The sequence below is a fragment of the Mus caroli genome, unplaced genomic scaffold (assembly GCF_978045245.1).
Source record: "Mus caroli unplaced genomic scaffold, Mus_caroli_1 scaffold_15, whole genome shotgun sequence".
NCBI classification, from domain to species: Eukaryota; Metazoa; Chordata; class Mammalia; order Rodentia; family Muridae; genus Mus; species Mus caroli.
The window spans coordinates 61,435,358-61,455,257 of record NW_028227270.1 but is presented as its reverse complement, the minus strand read 5'-3'; the positions used below and the strand labels follow the sequence as shown (position 1 = coordinate 61,455,257).

Here is a 19,900-nt window from a genome sequence, read left to right as displayed (position 1 = left end):
GTTGGAATTTCTTTCAATAGATTTATTTGTGTGTGTGTGTGTGTGTGTGTGTGTGTGTGTATGTTTCTATAGTGGGGCTTGAACATCAAGAATTAGTTTCATCATCGTTCTTTTTTGGTGGATGTGTTTACCATGTTCAGGAGAGGACTAAGACATGGTAGAGTTGAGGTCATGTTATCTCTTTAGGATTTGTATTTAGGGCTTGCAACTCTATCTTTAGTCTCCCTTGAGTGTCAGGTACCTCGACCTCCCTCTTAGATCTCTAGCTTCTTGTGGGAGTTCTGGGACTTGCTATTTCTGTGGGCTTTGCTTGTGGACACATCAGGCTTTCTTCCTGTGTCCCCAGCTTCCAGTTCTGTGTTATAGAATTTCCTGCTTGCCCATGGACCTAATCCTAGGTCAGACCCAGCTCCTATCACTGTTCCTGCTGCTCCTGTCTGTAGACCTTACCCAGTCAGCTCAGGTCTCCTCTCTGGGTCTGCAAGTCACACAAGTGTGTCCCATTGCATGGCATGGCATTGGATGCTGGAGGTCAATTTTTGGGAGTGATTTTCTGCCAGGAGGGCTCTAGAGATTGAACTGAGGTCATCAAGCAAGTACCTTAACCAACTGAGCCATCTCAGAAGTTTTGAGCCAGCTAATGAAATGTTTGAGATGTTCAAGAGGGACCCTGTTATGAAAGGGCTGATATTTTACTTTTCTCTGATGGACTGGCAGGGGGAGGGGGCCTAGTAGAGCAGCTAACATCTTCAACCATGTATTCAGGGTACTAGGCTCAATCTTAGTGCTACCCAAAGGTCCCACTGACATGTCGGTCCTCGTCATTTTGAAGAGGGTCTTGTTTCTTCTAGTTAAGCCAGGAAGCAGGGTAGAAGTTTAACATCATTCTAATCAAAATGTCCAACAGTATAATGGTGATGGTCCCAACCTGCAGCGAATGAGCATACAGTTATCCAGGCTGTGACACAAACTGTGGTCTGTTTCTCTACATGACCACCTTAAGCTTCAGGAGAATGGTCATTGAAAGGCAACACACAGACTCGTGCAGTTTCCACATTAACTGGATAAGGGGTGCAGTGACTAGGTTTCTGAAGGACTGAAATGGCTGTTATACATGTTGTTAGAAGAGGGTAGCACTGATGGGCTGTGTAGATTCATCTTCTGTCAGGGTCGGGCAGGATCAAGGAAGGTCCCCCTCTGAGCTGCTCAAGCTGGTGTCTTAGAGCCATTTTACCTTTGGTCCTTTTCTTTTTCTTTCTTTTTTTTTTTTTTTGAATTAAATTTTTATTAGGTATTTTCCTCATTTACATTTCCAATGCTATCCAAAAAGTCCCCAATACACTCCCCCCACACTCCCCGACCCACCCACTCCCACATTTTGGCCCTGGCATTCCCCTGTACTGGGGCATATAAAGTTTGCAAGTCCTATGGGCCTCTCTTTCCAGTGATGATACATATGCAGCTAGAGTTAAGAGCTCTGGGGTACTGGTTAGTTCAGAATGTTGTTCCACCTATAGGGTTGCAGTTCCCTTTAGCTCCTTGGGTACTTTCTCTAGCTCCTCCATTGGGGGCCCTGTGATCCATTCAATAGCTGACTGTGAGCATCCACTTCTGTGTTTGCTAGGCCCCAGCATTGTCTCCCAAGAGACAGCTATATCTGGGTCCTTTCAGCAAAATCTTGCTAGTGTATGCAATGGTGTCAGCGTTTGGAAGCTGATTATGGGATGGATCCCTGGATATGGCAGTTTTTAGATGGTCCATCCTTTCCTCACAGCTCCAAACTTTATCTCTGTAACTCTTTCCATGGGTGTTTTGTTCCCAATTCTAAGAAGGGGCACAGTGTCCACACTTTGGTCTTCGTTCTTCTTGAGTTTCATGCGGTTAACAAATTGTATCTTATATCTTGGGTATCCTAAGTTTTTGGGCTAATATCCACTTATCAGTGAGTACATATTGTGTGAGTTCCTTTGTGATTGTGTTACCTCACTCAGGATGATGCCCTCCAGGTCCATCCATTTGCCTAGAAATTTCATAAATTCATTCCTTTTAATAGCTGAGTAATACTCCATTGTGTAAATGTACCACATTTTCTGTATCCATTCCTCTGTTGAGGGGCATCTGGGTTCTTTCCAGCTTCTGGCTATTATAAATAAGGCTGCTATGAACATAGTGGAGCATGTGTCCTTCTTACTGGTTGGAACATCTTCTGGATATATGCCCAGGAGAGGTATTGCTGGATCCTCTGGTAGTATTATGTCCAATTTTCTGAGAAACCGCCAAACTGATTTCCAGAGTGGTTGTACAAGCTTGCAATCCCACCAATAATGAAGGAGTGTTCCTCTTTCTCCACATCCTCGCTAGCATCTGCTGTCACCTGAATTTTTGATCTTAGCCATTCTGACTGGTGTGAGGTGGAATCTCAGGGTTGTTTTGATTTTCATTTCCCTGATGATTAAGGACGTTGAACATTTTTTCAGGTGCTTCTCTGCCATTCGGTATTCCTCAGGTGAGAATTCTTTGTTCAGTTCTGAGCCCCATTTTTTAATGGGGTTATTTGATTTTCTGGAGTCCACCTTCTTGAGTTCTTTATATATATTGGATATTCATCCCCTATCTGATTTAGGATAGGTAAAGATCCTTTCCCAATCTGTTGGTGGTCTTTTTGTCTTATTGACGGTGTCTTTTGCCTTGCAGAAGCTTTGCAACTTTATGAGGTCCCATTTATTGATTCTCGATCTTACAGCACAAGCCTTTGCTGTTCTATTCAGGAATTTTCCCCCTGTACCCATATCTTCGAGGCTTTTCCCTACTTTATCCTCTATAAGTTTCAGTGTCTCTGGTTTTATGTGGAGTTCCTTAATCCACTTAGATTTGACCTTAGTACAAGGAGATAGGAATGGATCAATTTGCATTCTTCTACATGATAACCGCCAGTTGTGCCAGCACCATTTGTTGAAAATGCTGTGTGTTTTCCACTGGATGGTTTTAGCTCCCTTGTTGAAGATCAAATGACCATAGGTGTGTGGGTTCATCTCAGGGTCTTCAATTCTGTTCCATTGGTCTACTTGTCTGTTGTTATACCAGTACCATGCAGTGTTTTTTTTTATCACAATTGCTCTGTAGTACAGCTTTAGGTCAGGCATGGTGATTCCACCAGAGGTTCTTTTATCCTTGAGAAGGGTTTTTGCTATCCTAGGTTTTTTGTTGTTCCAGATGAATTTGCAGATTGCCCTTTCTAATTCCTTGAAGAATTGAGTTGGAATTTTGATGGGGATTGCATTGAATCTATAGATTGCTTTTGGTAAGATAGCCATTTTTACAAAGTTGATCCTGCCAATCCATGAGCATGGGAGGTCTTTCCATCTTCTGAGATCTTCTTTAATTTCTTTCTTCAGAGACTTGAAGTTCTTGTCATACAGATCTTTCACTTCCTTGATTAGAGTCACGCCAAGGTATTTTATATTGTTTGTGACTATTGAGAAGGGTGTTGTTTCCCTAATTTCCTTCTCAGCCTGTTTATCCTTTGTGTAGAGAAAGGCCCTGGACTTGCTTGAGTTAATTTTATATCCAGCTACTTCACTGAAGCTGTTTATCAGGCTTAGGAGTTCTCTGGTGGAATTTTTAGGGTCACTTATGTATACTATCATATCATCTGCAAAGAGTGATATTTTGACTTCTTCTTTTCCAATTTGTATCCCCTTGATCTCCTTTTGTTGTCGAATTGCTCTGGCTAGGACTTCAAGTACAATGTTGAATAGGTAGGGAGAGAGCGGACAGCCTTGTCTAGTCCCTGACTTATTGGGATTTCTTCTAGCTTCTCACCATTTACTTTGATGTTGGCTACTGGTTTGCTGTAGATTGCTTTTATCATGTTTAGGTATGGGCCTTGAATTCCTGATCTTTCCAAGACTTTTATCATGAAGGGGTGTTGGATTTTGTCAAAGGCTTTCTCAGCATCTAACGAGATGATCATGTGGTTTTTGTCTTTGAGTTTGTTTATATACTGGATTACATTGATGGATTTCCGTATATTGAACCATCCTTGCATCCCTGGGATGAAACCTACTTGGTCAGGATGGATGATTGTTTTGATGTTTGGTTCTTTTCAATAGGAACATTGCAATGATTCCTTCTGCCTAACTCGGACTTTTACTTCAATTTTTAAACACTACAATAATGACTTTAACATTATCTGTGAGGAGGTTTCATTAGAAAGTTAACAGTGATGGTAGTGGTCTGTTCTAGGTACATGGTAAGGCTAGGAACGATGGCATGTCTATAGGTCATATCAGAATAGTCCCTCAGCAGAGCTCACTAGTAACCAGTTACTGTGAGAAGGGCTGAAGCCACACCTGCCTTTAGCTCCTTTGTTATTCACAATGATAATTTCTATTTTTGAATTTTCCAAACTTAATGTGAGGACTCCTTCAAGCGTTGTCCACACAATAAGAGTGTTTGGTGGCGAGAGTCCGCAGCATCTGTATGTGCCTGGGAAGATAGGTTTGCTCTCTGAAGTAAATCTGTGCCAGTGATTTATTTACATGACTGACTTCTGGCTTCAGCTACCATTCGTAGCACAAGTCTGCCCAGAACATAGCAGCACAGCACCTTATCAAGATCAACACGCATCTTCACGTGGTTCATTTTTGTCTTCCCGAGAGCACCTGCCCTCCTGCTTCTGTGTCTTGGCTAGTTTGCTTTCACTTTATGAGACATTCGTTTTTATTTTTGAAAATAAAGCAAAGCCCACGGTGGCTTGTTGCTTCTCTCTGTCCTTTTTAGAATGTCAAAGGAAGCTGCTGAAATCGTTGGTTTCTAAGCTATCTATCTGGCAGTTGCCACGTCTATACCATGACTCACAGAAGCTTAGATGTGCAACTTCAACTTTGAGCTTACGAAGGTGTTTTTTAATTTAGTGGTCTTTTTTTTTTTCAGCATGCTGTAAGCAGTTATATCTAATATTATGGTAACTCCATTCCTGCTTGCAGAATGAATGAACTCACACACACACACACACCACACTTGTCATCATTAGGTGTCAAATTGGAAAGCATCCTCCAGAGATAGAGGGAGATTCAGACTGTTGATACTTTTCCAATGTAGAATACTGTGCACTCTTTATGCACAAAGAGGAGAGGGGGGAGGAAGGACAGGATGGTTTGGTGGGTGATTAAGAGCACTTGCTGCTTTTCCAGTAGTCCCAAGTTTGATTCCTGACACACACATGGTGGTTCAAAAACATTTGCAGGGGATCTGAGACCCTCTTCTGGCATCCATGGGCACTGTGTGCACATGATGCACATACATACATACATAATACACTCAGGCAAATCGCTAGCAAACATAAAATGAAATAGGAGAAAAATAAAGTTAGAACATAGATGAAATCCTAACTCCCCGGGCTAGTTATATACACATGAGTGATAAGCCAGCATCAAATAAACAGAGGCCAGAAATACCAACAGATTGACAAAACACACCATCATGACTTCATAGGAACTTTCTGTGTCCTCTCTAGTTAAGAACCCAAATGAGCAGAGATTTGGTTTTCTCATCTATCAGAAAGGTGCAACTTACATATTTGGGGCCAGTGGCTGAGGCCCCCTGACCTTCTCTTGAGAGTTACGTGCCTATGCACTGGTGAAAGCCATGGGCAGAGGTGAGGGTCAGGCTAGGACTAACACAGCATCTGATTCATTTCAATACTCCCTAAACCTTAGTTCCTCCACTGGGAAATAGAGATGCTAACCAATGTATTTGTGGATATTTGGAATGACTAAGGAGAGAGTACAGGAAAGCATTTAAGATGGAGTCTAGCACATATTAAAAGAAGTAAAAGATGCTAGTAGCTATTAGTGTTATTTGCTATCACCAACATGAATAGTATCTTTAAAGTATTTGGCATTTGGATTTAAGTATTTTACATTGTGTCAAACCACTTCAAAGAAAGTAACAAAATCACATGGTTCAAGTAGTCTGGTACTTAAGTTGGCTGAGGGGGTCCAGGGGCAATGGCCGCTACATGTTTTCTTGTTTTCCACAGAAAGACTTCTGAGGGCTGTTATATGGCAATGCTACAAACATCCAGCTTTCTTTAGCTCTCTCTGCCTTTCTCGTCTGTTACTTTTAATCTTGCATTTGTCTCTGCCTCTTGCAGCATCTCCACCACAGTCACTTAAGCATCTTAAAAAAATCCACTTCTCCCAGAACACACTTTGTGGAAATTTTGGTGGTAGAAGACATAATCACCCAGGCCCCTGTTGGGTTTAAGAATAATAGTTGTAAAAACAAAAGCCTAGTGAACAATTGTCCAACACTCATTATCTAAACCCCTTCTACTCAAACTGTGGTCTGTGGCATGAGGAGTTAGTTAGAAACACAAACCTTCTGGGTTCAACCCATCCCGCTGGGGAAAGAAGCTGGGTCCCTCAGTGAGTTGTGTGTGCCCTAAGAACTGGGGAGCTGTGGTTCAAAGAAAGCCAGCTGGTTTGCTATTTCTAACACTTGTAGACTTCATTAATTAAACACCCGAGAGGTAAACACTACTTTCCTGAGCGAATTCAAGTCAAGAGCATTGATACAGGTTCTCTGCTGGGGATGCTGGCTATTTCTCATCTTCTGTGAGGTACTCCCTGCAGAAGGAAGATGGTTGGTGTTTGCCATCAGGCCTAGCACCGTAGCTTTTGGAAGCATTGCTGGGCTTTGCGGTGGACTTGTGCTGATTTCAAATCTTATTAAGCCAGGAACTAGTGCCTGGCGAGTGGTTTATCCCGCCTTGGCGATCGGTGTCTCCCAATTCATTTTTATTGTGCTAATTAAGCCTCAAGTGATATTTCAAGTACAGATTGTTTTTTCCATTATTGGGTCTTGGCCAGCGCATCAATGCTGTAGACTTAACAGGAGGCAGGTGCTTACTCATTTGCAGGAGACTTTACATTTAAAAGATCTAAGCTTGGCCAATTTGCACAGACTCCTTTGCAGAGTCCTATGACAGGGTGAGACAATTAATTTATAATACGGAGACTCATTCTTCCTTCACAAAATAGGCACAGAGCTCTTTTCAGACAAACCAAATTCTCAGCTCTTGGATATGATGTAGTACGTATGGTCTGAACAAAATGTGTGTAACCCTGCAGGGCAATGTACTGTAGTGGTAAAGGTCCTTTATTTTGGGTTCAAATCCCAGGTCTACGTTGATTCTTTGAAAGATATGCTTGACTTTTCTAATACTTCTAGACTTCATTAATTAAAGAAATACTAAGTTTTTGTCTTCAAGGTTGTTGTAAGGATTCTGTAAGATAACACACTGGGTGGGAATGTCTACTTTAATGAGCTCCCAGAAAATATTACCACTGCTCCTACTATAACTAAACAAACGCACTCAGGACTGCTACTCATCTATACTGAAGTTTGAAAAGAAAGACCAAGCCAGATTTTATGGGAATAATTAAGACTACTATGTAGCATTTCTTACTGAAGCTCACAGTAACACTCCTGTACTCAGAATATCTGAGATCTGTTATACACTAATGAAGGAAACACACACACCAAAGCACTGTGATTAGGACAGGGCTATTTGGGAGGAGCCACATCTCAGAATAAGTTTGGGTCCCAACGTCACCTTAGAATCAGTAAATAAATCTGTAAATACAAGGAAAACTGGAGCCAACAGATCACCAAAAGCTATTAGTGGGGAAAGTAAAGGGATGTGTCGTAACTGTCATTGTGCCTCAGAATGTTGGTCACTGAGCAGTCCACAGGGAAAATGTGACTTGTGCATGAATGTAGGTGACACCATCACAGACACTGGCCAAAAGCCTGCTGTACATTCATATTCAACATGCTCCTTGTTGTATATGGTTCAGGTGATGTAACCCTCTTTTCTTGGGGGGAACGTTGGATATCTGTTCTATAAAGAGAATAAAATAAAGATCCTGAGGAGATTTGGGTAAACTTGATAGCATTCATAGAAAACCTGACAAATATATGTATATATTGACAAATTTACAAATATATATATTCTTTCCCTTCATCTAAGGAGGACATTGGGAGAATTTCTAATAATTGTTCCATTGGTCTGAGTAATGGGAATTGTCACTTCCTCAAAATGATATGAAGATAACTGGGTAGATTTGACAGGTTTTAGATGGTCCAAGTCTCAGTAAGGTTTATGTATCTTGATGTATGTCTTGTTATATCATATATCTTCACATCATGTGGAAAGATGAAAAGATGGAGCTGTGGGCAGGTGGGAAAGCACAGATGGGAGTCTCTAGTCCCCTCCTGATAGGAGGTCAGTAGGTAATTCCACATCAGAAAAGCCAACAAATAGGAGTGCAAACATAATATTTAGTGAGTTGGAGATCAACAGTAAGGAAGACATGCAAATAGATGAAGTGGGCGCTTCTGGGAACAGGAAGCAATGCCATCCAGCTGAGGGCCAGCTACTCTTCACACAGTCGCTTGATTATTTTTAGTAACAAGTTTTATATGATTATAGACTCTTTAAATGATGCAACTACATGTTAGGCTAAAAATAAATAAAACACATATTTTTAGGAAGTTACCCAGACCACACCATTAACTTTAATGGTGTTCTGCCCTGATCTGCTTCCTAATCCACACAGTTCATATGAATGAGATTTACAGTATAGGGTCTGTTTTTGTTTACTGTGCTTTCTCTTGACTTTTGTTATGTACTTTGTTGCCTCATGAAACTTGGGATAGCGTGGGACTCTTGGAAACCACACAAAAGATGCAACGGTCCTCTCTATTGGATGCTAATAGGGAGGGTCATTCCAAGGAGGTCTCAGAAGTCCCTGAAAGCCAGACTTTACTGGCTGTCTTCTCTCAGTGGTTGAAATACTTGTGAGACACACTGTGTACAAATATTGTCTAGTCTGACTTTAATACTGAAGAATAGTGGCTTAGCCAGTGAGGCTAAGGTAACCCTTAATGATGAAGGGTTTGTGTATCAAATATGTCAGTTTGGTTGCTGGCAAATAGGTGGGTTATTGCAATTTAATAGTGACCTCCAAGCTGTTCCTAGACAATGAGCCACCACCGTTCTGTGAGACTTGGCAATTGGGGTGGACAGAGTCCTCTAAATGGTGCTCATAGCAAGTGGGCTGATTTGATTGGCAGGATCAACACATAGTTAATTATCCAAGCCTTGCTTTAGGTAATAGGTAGTGTGATTTCTGCAGTTGAAGACAGGGTGCACACCTGGGAAGAGAGATGCCCAGAGAAGCAAAAGCAGCAAGAATTAAAATAAAAACTGTCCAGCTCTCGAAATATAAGTATAAAAACCACACCAGTGAAACGCAAAAACACACATGTAGGGGTCACAATCTCCTCTAACAACAAATACATCTTGAAGGTTTTCCTTTTGCTTTTAACAATTTTTCGCTGTGATAAGGAGTCATATATATAACTTCTCATCATTATTATGAACAGATTGGTCAATTTAATTCATAATAATTAACTCCACCTTGGCTCTGAAGCATTCTAACAAGGTCATTGTTAGAGTTTCATCCTTGAGAAATGCTTTTAAACTAGTTTTCCTGACAATCTGATTCTGTTAAACTCTAGGGCCCGGTGGAGGTTTCTAGACTTAACTGAGTTACTACAACAATGGACTTCTGTAACAATGTATGTCTGACCATTTTGATTCCGACTGTAACTGTTTGTGTGCATTTCTGTGTGCTTTTCCCTTCCATAGGTCTGCCATCTGCACGTCTGGCTGCTCCTAACCTCACCGTGGAGGAAGGAAAGTCTGTGACCCTTTCCTGCAGTGTGGGGGGTGACCCACTCCCCACCTTGTACTGGGACGTTGGGAATTTGGTTTCCAAACACATGGTGAGGCTGAGTTTAGTTCTGTCTTGTAAGGTGACAATGAGGAGACCATATTGAACGTATTGATGACCACTCTCTTAGATTCCCTTTTGGTTGCTCTGATAAAAAAGGCCCTGGCAAGAGCCACTTAAAGGAGAAAGGGTTCATTGGGTGCCTAGTCCCAGGTTACATCTCCAGTCCACCCTTAGCGGGAAGTCACAGCCCCAGGAGCTAGTCACAGTAAGTTCACAGCCAAGAGCAAGGAACAGTGAATTAATGCGTATAGCAACTCATTTCTTCTTATCAGCACAAGATCAAAATAGCCACGCCTATATTTTTACAGTGACACCATGACCTGTCACCACATGTAGTGTGGATAATTCCACTGTTGTTAACCCATTTAAGACAATCTCCCACAAACTAGCCTAACTCAGACAGTTCTCCACTGAGATTCCCTTCCCAGGTGACCCTACATTGTCAAGTTGCTGATCTTTACTAACCATCAAAGCCACCCAATATTATGTGCCTACACATTGGTATTTATAATGATTTTTAAATGTCATTTAGTTTTTACTTACCTTTAATTAGACAAAGCCAATCTGAAGATTACATTTAATTATCTGTACACATCAGATTATTATTCTGAGCAAGGAAGTGACAGCCCTTTGTAATCTTTTCCCTTGGAGGAGGTGGGCAAGAATTTAGGGGTTACTTGAGTCTGCAATCTGCAAGGAAAGTGTGTATGTGTGTGTGTGTGTGTGTGTGTGTGTGTGTGTGTGTGTGTGTATACTAGACTTCACGAAGAAACTACGATACTTTGGGATTAATTCTAATCAATGTTATTATTTTTTTTTTGTGTGTGTGTGTCTGTTAATCCATTTGTAGAATGAAACAAGCCACACACAGGGCTCCTTAAGGATAACGAACATTTCATCTGATGACAGTGGAAAGCAAATCTCTTGTGTGGCAGAAAACCTTGTAGGAGAAGATCAAGATTCTGTCAACCTCACTGTGCATTGTAGGTATTGAGAGCAGAGCGTGCTTTCCATGGGCAGTGACTGCGGGTCTTCCACCTTTGTCACAGCGGGCGGGGTGGGTACTCTATAGGCTGCTTACATTTGTGACACAAGACTATATCTTAGGCTTTTGTGTGTGCTTAACTAAGAAATGGTGTCAGCCCCTGGTTCTTGTTCTGAAGTCAGTTTAAAGAGACCACTTGCTCATGCCTGAATCCCTGCAGCATAAGATGCTATACACGTTTAAAGTTGGATAATCACCAGGCTGTTTTTTTCCAAGCTGAAATCAGACCTCAGACGTTTCAAGAATCAAAATGTGGACATTTAGAATCTAGTAAAATCAAACCATGCTACAGTTCAGATCATCTGAAACAGTATTTGCTGTTCAGTGCCCGACAGAAGCTCTCAGCTTCCCATTCTCCATGCTAAGCATTCTTTAGCAACCGTAACAGTCATTGCCTCAATCAGCCTGATACATTTTAGTAAGAGTTCCATGGGATCAGAGCTTCATGGAACATTTCCAAAGTCATTATCAATTTAGTGACTTCTATAGTTATTTTAATTATTTAAGGAAGAGTTACTAATGAAAAGAGTGCCTCTCATTATTTCTTATGATGAATACACATAATATTAAGATGTGCAGGGAGGGGCATGACAAAGACATCAGATGACACTTCCCACCATCAGAGCCTCACAGTGTTGTGTGAGTCTTGAGCAGAGTCAACTAAGCTGTTCCCAGGAGCTCCTGGTAGGGGTTGGGACAGTCATATCATGCAAATGACTAATCTGGAGTTTGAATGTGGATTTTCTTAAACTAAATGATGGTTGAATAAAAGCTCTTCTTGACACAGAATTCAAAAGGGAGGATTCTGAGCTTTCTGGTGCTATTAACACTCTCTCTCTCTCTCTCTCTCTCTCTCTCTCTCTCTCTCTCTCTCCTTTTAGTTGCACCAACTATCACGTTTCTCGAGTCTCCAACCTCAGACCACCACTGGTGCATTCCATTCACTGTGAGAGGCAACCCCAAGCCAGCGCTTCAGTGGTTCTACAATGGGGCCATACTGAATGAGTCCAAGTACATCTGTACCAAGATCCACGTCACCAATCACACGGAGTACCATGGCTGCCTCCAGCTGGATAACCCCACCCATATGAATAACGGAGACTACACCCTGATGGCCAAGAATGAGTATGGGAAGGACGAGAGACAGATCTCCGCTCACTTCATGGGCCGACCTGGAGTTGACTACGGTGTGTACTGGAGGCTTTGTGCTTGGGGGAAGGGTAGAGCAATGCACTAAACTACCAGTTTTGCTAGCCACCTGGCCCGGTCTTCCCTTGGCTAGCATCATGACACAGGAGGTCTCTTCCGCGTGGCAAGTGTGGAGTGTAGACAGCCAGGGATGTAGGCCTTGTCTAGGTACTGCCTTCTTAGCTTTAAGGCCATTAGCCTAAAAGGACTCGTAGGGTGAAGGGTGTCAAGGAAGGGGATTTGTGTGACCCGCAGAAGATAAGGAGTAAGTGAGTTTGAACAGTAATTGGATCGATACAGGATTACTGACGGAAGGCTTTGGTAGCACAGAAGGTCGTTCTAACGGGCATCTCAATGTTTAATGAGATCTCACAGCCCCCGGTGCTGAGCCCCAGGAAAAAACAGGAACAGAGTCACGGGTTGACTCATAAAATATTTAAGATTTATCTTCTACCCTCTTATTCATTTGGGATCAGTGTCCCATCTTCTGTGGATCTTGCTTAAGTGGCTATGGCGCACCGTGCTTTTAACAGGGGAGGAGAAGGCCCTGCCAGGCCAGCAGGAGAGCTCCTGGGGGGTGGTGGGGGAGGCTCTGGTGATGAGGGACAGTTGTCACACCTTTGCCACTTCAGCTACAGCCCTTCAGAAGAGTGTCCCATCTACCCAGTCTCATTGCTCAGGTGACTGCTACACTGAAGGGCTGAGCCTGCTTTGTGATGTTGAGGCCTGCGTGGAGAACTCTTCACTGTAATAGCTGAGAGTTAGTCTGAGTCACAAGGGATGCATTGGAGCAAGCGGGAAAGAGGACCGTGGAGATCCAAAGCAAGGCATTGCTTGGCCAGCTTTTACATGTGGGGCTTTGTAAGGCAGCTTTGTGGACAAAGGTGATTCAGGCGGAGCTGCTTTCATCCTCGCAGAGTGAATTTGTCCAACAATAAACAAGAGGGCAGTCATTCTCTTCCTGTAAGCATCTCCAACTTCCTTGGTGTTTCCTAAATGCCTCCTAAATGTACAGGCTTCCTGAACATATTCAAAATGTGATTTGAGTTCTGTCAGTTTGATTTACCAAAAGCCCTACAGGAGTACATAAAACAAGCAGTGCTTGGAAGCGACACCCAGACACCCCTGGTTGTTGTAGTCATTCCCATTAAATCTTCCTCCTAATTGAGAGTTTAGCTGCTTGGCTGTGTCTGCTGCAGTAAATCTCTGGATGGGTGTGCTTCTTCCTCCGCGTCTGTGGGAGCAAGAACTCCAGAATGAAGCCAGAGACTCCCGCTTGGGAGAACGGCCCTTGGTTTGTTCTTCAGTAAAAGTTTTATTTGTGAGTAATTTTGGATTTATAGAAAAGTTGCAGACAGTCTGGAGAGTTTCTCTGCTCAGGGTTTCCAGCGTTGACTTCTGTTGCTGTGGTCCATGTGTCTCCTGGAGAATGGGCATTGGCAGGTTACAGTTCATCATCTTTAGGCTTTGTTTCCATCTTGCCATCAACAGCCTTTTGATGCTCTTTGGGGCGAAGCTTGATTCAGGCAAAGGCCCAGAGATTGAAATCTCTACGAGTCAGGTCTGTGTCCTTTGAAAGCCACACACTGAAGGGACAGTTTTACATGGATTTGGATGTGTTTTCCTTTGAACATTCCTCTATGGTACTAATATTTGAATTAAGCTTCTCTTATGCATGCTGGCTCATTTTTTTAATGCATCAGTTCTTAGGTTTGTTTTGTGGTTTGATCATAACTTGGAGGGGGTCTCTCAAATATTTTTTTAAAAAAACACTTTTTTATAAAAAGTAAAAAGTCAATTGAGTTTTTATTATGTATTGCATGTGTGGCATGAGTGTGGAAGCCAGAGGACAGCTAGTAGGAGCCAGTTCTTTCACCACTCGGGGCTCGTGTGTGTGTGTGTGTGTGTGTGTGGGGGGGTGGAACTGTAGTCACTAGGCTTATAAAGTCGTTTTTCCTCCTCCTTGTTCCTCTTTCCCACTTACTCCTTTGTATTACATATTTAAAATAAAACCATGAGGCAGCAAAGATGGCTCAGGAGTAAAAGCATCCTTGCGGTGCTAGCGGGAGGAAGCGTGTTCGCATACCCAGCATCCACACACGAGCTGGGCATGGACTCGAGCTTGCAGTCCCAATGCTGGGGAACAGAGGCAGGTGGGTCCCCAGAGCTTGTTGGCCAAGTTGCCTAACTAAAAAACATGAACTTCAGATTTGGTGAAGGACCCTGTCTCAAAACCTAAGGTGGAGAGTGATGGAGGCTGACACCCAGGCTCCTCTTCTGGCATCTGCACACATGCATGTGAGGAGCACAGACCTACAGATACAGGTTTGTACATGGACAGGTGTGCACGTGGACAGGCATACCTACACACGATAGAAAAGAAAAGGCAAACTAACTATTAATGTCTAGTTTGAGAAAAGACTGATTTATTTTTGTCTTTAACTGTTTATTAAAAGGCCAGCTATCAGGGAGGAATAAATGAGAGAGAAAATTATGGAGACTTGGCCTTGGGTGATGGCAGATATAGATGACCCCAGCGGGCCATAAACCAATGTGACCAATTAGAGATTAGCCTCATTGACTGTGGGATCGAGTCTTGGTGGGTATTTATGAGATTCACAGTCATAGCATTCAGGTAACAGCCACCTTTAAAATTGATTCCTTTCTCCTTTAACCTCCTTAAAACTAAAGTAAAAGAAACAGATGGAAAAAAAAGAAGAAAAATAACAGTTGTATCCCTGGTGGGGAATTCCACATTAAGGACAACAGGAAGTCAAGCTTGACCTTTGCCCTTCCATTTGTTTGCATTTCTGCTGCCATCATGGGGTGACTCTCCCTAGTCTTTGTGGTGAGAGTTAATCCCATTTCACTGGTGGTATTTTTGATGACTATAAAGGAAGGGTGGGAGGAAAGTCTGAATCATAGCATGAAGGAGTCCCGTTCATCATGATGTCAATAGCTTTCCTACACAAAGAGTGAGCATGGCCGTCCTGATGTCCCTTAGTGGTGTGTACCTCATTCAAGCTTAGCTTTCTTGGGATGCTTTAGGGATATGCTTTAGGGGGCCGGGAATGAAGAATACCGAGAGAAGTCAAAATACAAACAAAAACAGCCAAAAATTCTCTGCACTATTGATTTGCAAAGCTTGAATCAGACAGACCACCTGGGCCGTCTGTGTTTTTATCCCACGTTCTGAACATGAGAAATCATTGCCCGGTGTCAGACACTGCTTTTTCCAGAGCAGGGAGGGACAGCTGGAGGAACAGCTATGGCACTCTCGCCCAGTGCACCACGTATAAGATCTGAGGGTGTGAGGTCGGAACCAGAGAGACCCAACAACCCAAGGTCCCCATAAAATGTCTTTAGACCATGGTCACTGACTCCAGGGACCCACCCAGGGTGATGTGTGGAGTGATAACTCTATCGGATCCTTAGGCATCCACAAGACTAGTGCCTTCCACAGATATTAGCTTCTGGAGACCTGGGCTGGTTCATGAAAGGGAGAAAAACCCTTTCCCAGGCTCCAGGCACTGCACTCTGCCATCTTAGATCCAGCCTTTCAGAAGCGAACCTCGCTTCCCTATGTAAGCTTTCTAGAATCTGCCCTTTAAGTAGGACATATAGCCAGTGTGTATTTCTTAGAAAGGGTGGGTAAGGATGAACTCCTTCTGATGTCTAAGGTTCTTCCCTTTCTCTACTCATTTTTGAAGTGGCGCACAGCTAGATGTCATATATATGTCATATGTCACAGACATATGTCATTGTAAGCAGAACCAACCTCATGGTTTTTTACTATCGTTTGCAGCAAAATATGCAGAGATAATTTGCTCTCAGTATTTGGGTACCTAGTAATTGCTTTGTTTTATTGAAGAATTCTTGTGTGTGATTCCCACTTTTGACTCCAGTAAAACGTTGCAAGGTGTAAACCAGGATTTCCTAATCCTTCCTTTGTGCACTAAACCTTTGAGGGCCCTGCTGAACTGAGGGTGTGAGGTAAGGGATTTGGGAAGAGGCCCATGATCCTAGTGAGCTCCTGACATGGCTGGTTCATGGACCACTCTTTGAGTGGAGAGTAAGGATCGATTAGAGGAACTATTCAAACATTCTTCCAGAGAACTCCATTAGGTCCTCAGGGATAGCAGATCGTAGTAACAAAGTGCAGACTAGACCGTGCTCTGACAGGCATTCTTCTTGAGTTTGGCAACAAGTAGAATGGATTCAGTATATGATTATAAAGGCTTTAGAAAGGGAAGGAGATGGAGACCATGGCCACACACACACACACACACACACACACACATACACATCTACAGCACGGGGTCAGCAGAGGGGTCTCCAGTGGCTGTGGTGTATCCTATTTAGCTTACAGGCCTGAAATAAAGATGAACTTGATACCCCCAGGTGGCTCTCACTGGAATTCAATCCTACATGCAGAAAAGCTCTCCATGAGCAGGCAGATGTTCATGGAGACAGTTGAGAGACCAGAAGCAAGCATGGGCTTCTTTTTCAGGGAGGCCCTGAAATGATCACTAAGAGGCGAAAAATAACCTAGTTTTTTGCCACAAGGAAGGGATTTGGACCTGTCATGACTAGCTTCTGACTAAATAGAGCAAATTTGGAGAACTCTAAGGGCCAGATGTTTCTTAAGTGTGAGCACTCTGACTGGGGTCAGATGGTCCCATCCGCGTCAGCACACAAGCAATTCAATACGTCCGCCTTGGAGCAGACCGACGAGAACTGGATGATGACACTCTTATTTTGAAGCTCGTGATTCTTTAGGCGGCGCAGAGAGTGTCTCTCTGGCCCACTCATCCAGGAAGACTGTCACAGCTCCAGGATGCTCATTCACACAGCAGTGGGAGTTGGTGACTTCTGCTCCCTTATTCAGAAGCAGTTGTCTCCTATGCAAAAACTCGCGTCAGGGACAAACTATAAATATCGGAAGTGTTTTCCCACAGTTTCTCCCAGTGCTGTTTTGTCAAAAGATTCATGATGTGGGGTGAACTGGCGCTCTCTCTGCTGCACTTAGAAAGGCCCCAAAGTAGCAGATCTAGGGACGGAGTGTTCAAGTCAAGGAACACAGCGAGAGTAAATTTCTCCTGGAGTTCCACAGAAGAGTAGAATGTGAAGCCCATACTGTTTCAATCACCAGGACCTGTTCCTTGTCCTGGGACTAAAACTACAGAGCCATAGATTCTTTCTTGCCTTGAGAAACCAAGGAGAAGATGGTTTGGGCACAAGCATTAGATAACCAGAGTAATTAAGATTCATCCTTACAGTTCTTCGAATCTCCAGAGTACTAAGGTTAATTGGTTACACCTTCCTCGCTCATCCCTGGGAAGACTCCATTCTAGCAGGAAAGAAGAGACTCAAAGCTCTCAGCAAGTCGGTGGCTGTCAGCCTGTAGGCTCAGTCTCCTCGTCCTCCTCCGAGGGGGCAGCCTGGCCAGCAGAGGCTGCTGGCCACATGTCAGAAACATGCTGATCCAAAGCCAGGACTGTCCACTAGAGAAGAAAGAATATGCGATTTTCTCTTCCTACCGCAAGGGTTTCTTTGGGATCATTTTAAAGATCCTGGAATCTGCAAGATAACACTGAAGGAAAAGACTAGTTTGAGGAGTATTTGAGGGGCTGGAGGCTGGAGGAGGGCTCGGCAGGTCAGTCCTCAGCACCTACATTGTGGCTCACAAACCATCTGTCACGCCAGTTTCAGGGGATCCGAGGCTCTCCTCTCACCTCCTCAGGCACCATGGGTGAGGTGAGCAGACATGCATGTAGGGAAAACAGTAAGACACGTAAAATAAATCAATCTTAGAAATTAAGACATTAGCGAGCTTTAAAAAAAAAAAAAGGAAAGAAACACGTCTCCCCACCCCCCACCATTGCTTTTCTCTTGGCGGCAGACCACACGATGACTGTGTCCGTGCCACCTCTGTTTGCCTTGTGTTATTCTCTTACCCTCTGACTGTGTCTCTACGGAGCTCTTCTTGCAGCTTAACAGGTCATCATAATCTATTCAGGCTGATTTCCAGAAGTGCAAAGATTTGCTCATGAGGTGTGGTTGATACTGGAAGTTAAGATTGAGCTGAGAGTGCTGGTGTGCACACCTGTAATTCTAGTCTTGGGAGACGGAGGTTGGAGGGTCACCGCAAGTGTGAAGCCAGCCCGGGTGAGACCCTTCTTCAAAAACAAAACTAAAGCAAAGCAAAGCAAAGCAAAGCAAACAAACAACAAGAGCAGAAACCCAAAGGGGAAAATGATAATCAAAAGGAGAAAGAGAGAGAGAGAGAGAGAGAGAGAGAGAGAGAGAGAGAGAGAGAGAGAGAGAGAGAGAGAGAGAGAGGCAGAGAGACAGAGAGACAGAGAGACAGAGACAGACAGAGAAGTTATTTAATGTGGAATGGAGGTGTTGGTAAGAGCTGTAGGTTGGTAGTGTTCAGAAAACAAAACAGTGCTTTGTTCTTTGCCACTGGCTGGCCTCTCCCCTAAGTGCTGTCTCCTGGGGGTAAAGCCACCTGCAGATTACTTTGGGGGCTTTGCTGGAATTCGTGCTAACTGTGTGCCATCTGTGTGCGTGCTAGCCATGTGCCTTCTGTGGCTTCAATACAACGTTTCCTGTTGGAAGTACCAGGCCACCCTGGACCAACAACCTCTTCCCATAACTCATGAAAGCAATCCATCAAGTCTAAACAAAGCAAATGTGCCCACAGAACCTGAGGACTCTCCTTAGGGGACAGCTCTCAGCCAAGAGATTGGTAAAGCTCGTCCCTGGTCTTCAGGTTCTCTTGGGACACCAGCATCTGACCTTGATGCCACTGGAGTGGCCATGGAGGGTGAAAGAGCTCCAATGGGTGAAAGAGAGTGCCTGGGTTCCCATATTTCCATGTTAGATCTTGAAGCCCATGTCCATATCAGATTATCTCCTGCTCGATGGGCTGGACCAGGGTGTGTTCAAAGAAACCATAGGATGTTTTCCAATCCCACCACAAGGGCCAACTGGGCAGTCCTTTTTCATCCTTAGGTAGAATTACTCTCACTTTGTCTTGACTCTCTTGTCCTTAATGGTGATCCTGACTTTACGTGTTGTATCATTTAGATTTCAGTAAAAGGAGCCAGTTAGAAAATAGTCTTAAAGACAAGACGGTGGGATACCCAGGTTTGGCTGTGTGTGCTTTTAATCCCAGCCCCCAGGAGGCAGAGGCAGGTAGATCTACTTAGGTTGACCTACCTAGCAATTTGCAGGCCAGCCAGAGATACAGAGTGGGAGTCTATAACATAGGGGGAAAAAAGTGGAATGTTTTTAAAATTTGGCCATGGTCAGAAGTGTAAAGAGGAATTGTTGTCTTACTTTTGTGTCTGTCCCTGTGCTTTGTGAACTTGGGTCCACGTGTTTCACATGCCCACTTCTGTGTTGTGGCATGGGATGCATTAGGTCTGGTTGCATGTGTATGGGAGGGACAAAAACCACAGCGGTGATTGTTGCTGTCGCACCGTCTCTCTGCCCAGTCCCATCATCCCTTCCTGACCTGTACGCCTGAAGGTGGAGACACAGAGCCGATTCTTCTCTCATACCTGAGAAAAGGAAGTCAGAAAAAGAATACTGTTTTTCAGCAAGTTTGAGTATGGCCTAACCTGATGTTTTGTGGTTGATCTTGATAGCAAAGACATGATGGGTCTGGAAAAGTGAATTGTCTTCTAGGTTGTGGTCTAACTGTTGATTCATGATCCTACACAAAATCCTGATGTGTTGAATTTATATCATGTGCTTGGATCTTCCTAAGTGCTTTGTGTGAGGAGTG

The 19,900-nt window shown here is 43.5% G+C and overlaps 1 protein-coding gene across 3 annotated transcripts in view; it reads left to right on the top strand.

The window, feature by feature from the left end:
* Ntrk2 (neurotrophic receptor tyrosine kinase 2) overlaps nucleotides 1–19,900 on the top strand; it is a 334,118-nt gene that overhangs the window by 53,187 nt on the left and 261,031 nt on the right. For all 3 annotated transcript variants that reach the window (XM_021180131.3, XM_029468409.2, XM_021180130.3), the window contains exons 7-9: nucleotides 9,722–9,858; nucleotides 10,720–10,852; nucleotides 11,796–12,101. In XM_021180131.3, coding sequence (XP_021035790.1) covers nucleotides 9,722–9,858; nucleotides 10,720–10,852; nucleotides 11,796–12,101 — 576 coding nt within the window. The remainder of the gene's footprint in view (nucleotides 1–9,721; nucleotides 9,859–10,719; nucleotides 10,853–11,795; nucleotides 12,102–19,900) is intronic.